General features: G+C 40.1%; 1 protein-coding gene across 1 annotated transcript in view; it reads left to right on the top strand.

The window, feature by feature from the left end:
- The first annotated feature begins 462 nt into the window (after positions 1-462).
- The window catches only part of CLNK (cytokine dependent hematopoietic cell linker), a 46410-nt gene continuing 40872 nt past the window's right edge, over positions 463-6000 (top strand). Inside the window, exons 1-2 of the mRNA XM_069745812.1 lie at positions 463-545; positions 3666-3717. Of these exons, the coding sequence (XP_069601913.1) occupies positions 465-545; positions 3666-3717 (133 nt within the window). The 5' untranslated portion in view covers positions 463-464. The remainder of the gene's footprint in view (positions 546-3665; positions 3718-6000) is intronic.

Here is a 6000-nt window from a genome sequence, read left to right as displayed (position 1 = left end):
TCAAATACATTTTACCTTTGAGTGTCAGGGAGCAATCCATCAGCTTCCACCACTATTACATAGGCCTGCAGGAGGCAGACACTTCTGCAGTCTTCTACATTACACCCTATGTCCCCGTTGATGCATTCATCGGAATCCTGTGTTCTAGAGGGGTTTGGACGTATGCCCAGATGAGGCCACAAAATGAAAAGTGAAAGCACCCTTATCACTGCTTGTCCTGTTACACAATATTTTTGGAGTGGAAAGAGATTGATTATGAACCAGAGAAGCAACAACAGATTGGGTAAGGTAATTATTTCTATAGATTTGTTTTAAGACCACTGGGGGGAAAATTGCCTTAGTTTTGGAAACATCTATATAATGTATTATAGTCTGTACTATTCTATAGTGTATAATTAATCTTTTAAGGGTTTCAAAGCTTCTATTTAGGAAATTACCCTTTAAATTTTCTTCCAGACCAAAGAATGTTAAGTATGGCAAATTTTAAAGATACAACTCCACCGCGAAGATCTACACCTGTTAACTACGATGACTGTGAACAGAATGTAAGCATGTACAGTAATAAAGTAATTCAGTGAAGGGAAAATTAGATGTGATTTGCGGAGAATCTGTTATCAGATTATAATTTTGTAGAGATAAAAAAAGCTTTTAATACTATTTTGTATGTGTCCAAGGGAGAAGCTTATGTGCTAAATTAAGGGAAAATGGGATCAAATATATCATTGTCAATAACTTCCGTAATGTGATATTGACTTTTTAGGATTGCTACATCCAATACGGGTTCTGAAAAGGCAATTTAAATATTTAAAAACCCAGAGGAACATTACATTGCCTGTACGTCTCTCTACACCGATTTGCCACTGTCCCCAAGGAGAAACATTCCCCCTTAAGATGAGGGAAGCTTTGCATTTATAATATGGCAGAACTTGACATAAGTATTGAACTATTTCCATTTGCTTAGTTAAAATCAACTCTGTCCAAAACTCTTCTTTACCAGTCTAGCACAAGCCTTTAATCTTTCGTTCTACTTATTTGTATTTTTTTTCCTAGTTTAAAGTTTAACTGTAGTTTTAGAAAATGTTCGACATCTCATAGAGAAATTTAAGGAGTTTTGATTTGTAGAGGCTTGGGTGCTAAACCTCACACTAATCTCTAAAATGAAGGAACAGGATCATTCATCCAAGACTTGTTCTTTATATGTTTTCTTACTACAGGATATTGGCCACAGTGTAAATGCACACCTATGCATTGCACTTATGCCAACCTATGCTCTGGCTCATTTTTTGGTTTTGGTGTGTTTTTTTGGTACATTGTACAAACAGGGGTGTGACTCCCTTTTCGGGTTGTTCGTTTTGTTTATATAACTTTCCACAGACGGGTGTCTGAACAGCTGGGACCCAGGAACTACTCTGTCCTTATCTATTTTTACATCTGCTAAAACATTGTGAAAAGAACAACATGAGTTAAGTACCGTGCCGATTGTGGTACACCTTGTCTTGGTGGGATGGCTTTTACTTTTTTGATAAAAACAATGTTACTTGGGCACCATATGTAATTTATATGTACTATTGCTATTTACTTACTATAGGGCATTTGCTCATTTTGCTTTTATTTTAGGTTCTACCTCCAAAAATGTGTTTTGTGCGTGTCATGCATGGCATGTAAATTACATAGTCCGATTCGATGGGTGTTTCCAAATTGGAATTAATGCTGCCCCGTTCTCTTCAAATGCAGTCTCTTCTCTCTGGATGTAATAGATGACATGTCTACGTTATCCACACAGTGACCGAAGTATTGCGCCTGTGCAGTAGAATCAGGGGGCTGCGTAGGTGGGCCTCACTCTGCCCTATTGAACAGCCATGGAGCTAGTTACTTGAGTTTGTGCTATCGGTCTGATTTCATTGTGCAGGCGTGAGACTTCAGGCACTGTGTGTATGATGTAAAGATGTCCTTCATTTTCATCCACAGAGAAGAGGTGGCATTTGTATGTACTGGGGTGGAACAGATAACAATCTGGAGACACCAATCGGATCGGACTGCTAAATTTACATGCAGCACGGAACTTGCACAAAATAAATTTTTGGAGGTATGCAGGGGAACCTCTGAGGATATGATGGGGTTGTAGGAACCCCATTCATATGATCTTAAATTTAAATTTAAATAAAGTTTTATTTTTACTGGCTGGATCTCAAATTTATCCACCAAAAGCAGATATATCAAGATCCCAATCAACAAAAATAACCACAAAAGAAAACCAACAGGATCCCTAAAATATAACTTTTAATCCTTCAAGTTTAAAATAGTATTCCAAAATTGGAGACAAGTACCAAAAAGCATAAATATATATCATAGGGAAAAGAAGGATATATACCAATAATGTATCCTATTGGGCCCTACAAATATACTAAAATGACCCCTACCTGACAGTGGAGGTTGGCACCCTAAGTTTCAGTGGTAGGCGCCCCCACTCCGCGGCTACTTGCCCTTCTGTCCCTACAAATCCCTATGAGCAAACAAAAATGTGTCCCAATACACCCATTACCCAAGTGAAAAAAAAACACAAAAAAATACAAAAATAACTCTAAAAAATGAAAAAAATTAAATAATAAATAGAGCGGGTATTTCCCACAGTGATAAATGCTCTAAACACTTCCCAACTGGGAGAAAAAATGGGAATAGTATCCCCTCTATATCCAAGAGAAATATATATGTATAAAGGATATATATGATATATTAGTAAAAAATAGAGCAAATGTATCCCAAAAGAAATATTAGATGCTCCATTCAGCTCCCAGATATGGAACACTAGGGAATAATATCCTCTCTATACCAAAATATCAATAGGTGTATAAGGTGTAAGATTATAGGCTTGTCTCATTTGTTCTGTAATGTTCTTAGGGAAAAACAGCATGAGAACTCCACGTTTTATATCACTTTATGGGAAAATGTAAATACATTATAAATGACAGATAGCCATCATAATATCTATTTATATAAGGCATTGCAGCTGATCAATACCCTTCAAATAAAATACAGAACGGAGTATGTCCTCCCTATTAGGCCACCGATCGACCCATTTAAAAAAATCAAAGGCCTCTTTCAAACATGATAGTACCAGAGACCTCAAATAGGCTACACCTCACCCAACAAATCATATGTACCCTTTAAATAGGGTTACAGCACATAATCACCCTTTGGATAGGGTTACTGCACATAATCATAGTCAGCTCAATTAAGGCCGAAATTATTCATCAACCGTATTAATATTCAGATGGCATATACTCATCTATGCTGTAAGATAGAGGGTCGCTCTCATTCTGAGTCGTCGTTAAAGCCCCAAACGCGTTTCCCCCCCGTGGAAATAGCAGGGGTTCATCAGGGAATGCTGGCCATCACAGTGGAATAGAGCTGAGATCTCAAATTTAGATATTCTTTAGAGTTTTAGATTTCTTCCACTTTATTCACTTGTGTCAGGTAGATGCTCATAGGGTTTATCCATTTGTTATAGGATTTCTTATATTTTCTTTCGTTTAAAAGAGTAAAAAAAAACTGAGATTTCGAGTATACAGTCACCTTATAAAAAGACTGAAATGTCAGATTTTCATATGAAGCATGATCAGTCGATGCTGATATGTGAAAATTTAATAATTTTTTTATATTTTTAGTCTGTCTGGAGCAGCAGTAAAACATGGGATATTAACTCACAGCCCACCAGAGGTATTACGTTAAGTTATTGTATCAATCAAGATCTTGATTCAGTTTTTATATTAATTCATTCACTCTGTCATTTAAACTTTTTAAAATATTATTCCTTAATTTCTAATTCTCTTGCCAGATTTTATCCAATGTGTTTACATAGAAATAATTATTTTTAAAGAGAATTATTTAAAAATGTATTTAAAAAAATTCACTTTTATTTTAAAGAGAAAATAAGTTAGATGATTTTCAATTATTCTTTATTTTTGGCTCATTAGAATAATTTAAGAACAAATTTAACAAAAAACTTACATTTTTCAACAAGGACTTCCATTCATCACATTAAAGAAATATCTTTTTCATTCTAGAGTTTCCAGATGAAATTATTATTTATTTATATAGCACCATTAATTCCATGGTGCTGTACATGTGAAAAGGGGTTACGTACAGGGTTATAGATAACGTTTACAGTAAACAAATTAACAATGACAGACTGGTGCAGAGGGGAGAGGACCCTGTCCTTGCGGACGTACATTCTACGGGATAATGGGGAGGAGACAGAAGGTCGGGCAAGCGGCAACTCTGGCAGTGGTGAGGCGGCAGCTCTAGCTGTTGGAGACACCGCAGCTCTGGTGGTTGGTGACGCTGCAGCTCTGGCGGTTGGTGACGCGGCAGCTCTGGCGGTTGGTGATGCGGCAGAATGGTTATTGCAGGCTCTAGGCTTTCCTGAAGAGATAGGTTTTCAGGTTCCGTCTGAAGGATCTGAGGGTGGTGGATAATCGGACATGTTGAGGTGTGGAGTTCCAGAGGATGGGGGATATTCAGGAGAAATCTTGGAGGCGGTTGTGTGAGGAACGAATAAGTGTGGAGGAGAGTAGGAGGTCTTGGGAGGAGCGAAGATTACGTGAGGGAAGATATTGGGAGATTAGTTCAGAGATATAGGGAGGGGACAGGTTGTGGATGGCTTTGTAGATCAGTGTTAGTAGATTGAACTGGATTCGTTGGGGAATTGGGAGCCAGTGGAGGGATTTGCAGAGGGGAGAAGCAGGGGAGTAGCGAGGAGAGAGGTGGATTAGCCGGGCAGCAGAGTTGAGGACAGACTGGTGCAGTGCAAGAGAGTTAGCGGGGAGGCCACAGAGGAGGGTGTTGCAGTAATCGAGGCGGGAGATGATGAGGGCATGCACAAGAGTTTTAGCAGATTGTGGGCTGAGGAAGGGATGGATTCTGGCAATATTTTTGAGTTGGAGGTGACAGGAGGTGGCAAGAGTTTGGACATGCGGCTTTAAGGACAGGGCAGAGTCAAGAGTTACCCCGAGGCAGCAGATTTCAGTTGCAGGAGAGAGCGTAATGCCGTTTACCGTAATAGATAGACCAGGTAGGGGGGATACGTGAGATGGGGGAAAGATGACGAGTTCGGTTTTGTCTATATTGAGTTTTAGGAAGCAAGAGTTGAAGAAGAAGGATACGGCTGATAGACACTCCGGGATTTTGGACAGCAGAGAGGTGACATCTGAGTGTCGTCCGCATACAGGTGGTACTGGAAGCCATGGGACTTTATGAGTTGTCCTAGGCCAAGGGTATAGATGGAAAAAAGTAGGGGCCCTAGGACAGAGCCTTGAGAGACTCCAACAGAGAAGGTGGGATGAGGATGTTGTGTGGGAGTGGGAAACGCTAAATGTGCGGTTGGAAAAGTATGAAGCAATCCAGGACAGGGCAAGGCCTTTGATGCCAAGGAAAGAAAGAATATGTAGCAATAGGCAGTGGTCGATTGTGTCAAAAGCAGAGGATAGGTCGAGAAGGAGGAGGATGGAGAACTGTCTGTTAGCTTTGGCTGTGAGTAAGTCATTAGTAATTTTGGTCAGAGCAGTTTCTATGGAGTGGTGGGGGTGGAAGCCAAATTGGAGGTTGTCAAGAAGAGAGTTAGATGAGAGGTCGGAGGAAAGTTGAGCATGCACATGCTGCTCAAGGAGTTTGGAAGCAAACGGGAGCAGTGATATGGGGCGATAGCTGGGCATAGCTGTTCGGTCAAGGTTAGCTTTTTTGAGGATGGGTGTGATGGTGGTATGTTTGAAAGCAGAGGAGAAGGTACCAGAAGATAGCGATAGGTTGAAGAGATGGGTTAGGGCTGGAATGAGCATGTTAGTTGGGGAGCAGTTGGGAAGGGATGGGGTCAAGTGCACAGGTGGTGAGGTATGATTTGGAAAGGAGGTGAGTAAGTTCTCCTTCAGTGATGTTAGAGAGGGAACTTATTAGGGAAGAGCAGAGGTATGGTATATGGAGTGGTTGGGGTGGTGGAACAGTGAG

This window comes from Ranitomeya imitator, chromosome 1 (assembly GCF_032444005.1).
Source record: "Ranitomeya imitator isolate aRanImi1 chromosome 1, aRanImi1.pri, whole genome shotgun sequence".
Taxonomy (NCBI): domain Eukaryota; kingdom Metazoa; phylum Chordata; class Amphibia; order Anura; family Dendrobatidae; genus Ranitomeya; species Ranitomeya imitator.
The sequence above is the reverse complement of the archived record's forward strand: the minus strand, read 5'-3'. Positions and strand labels throughout refer to the sequence as shown.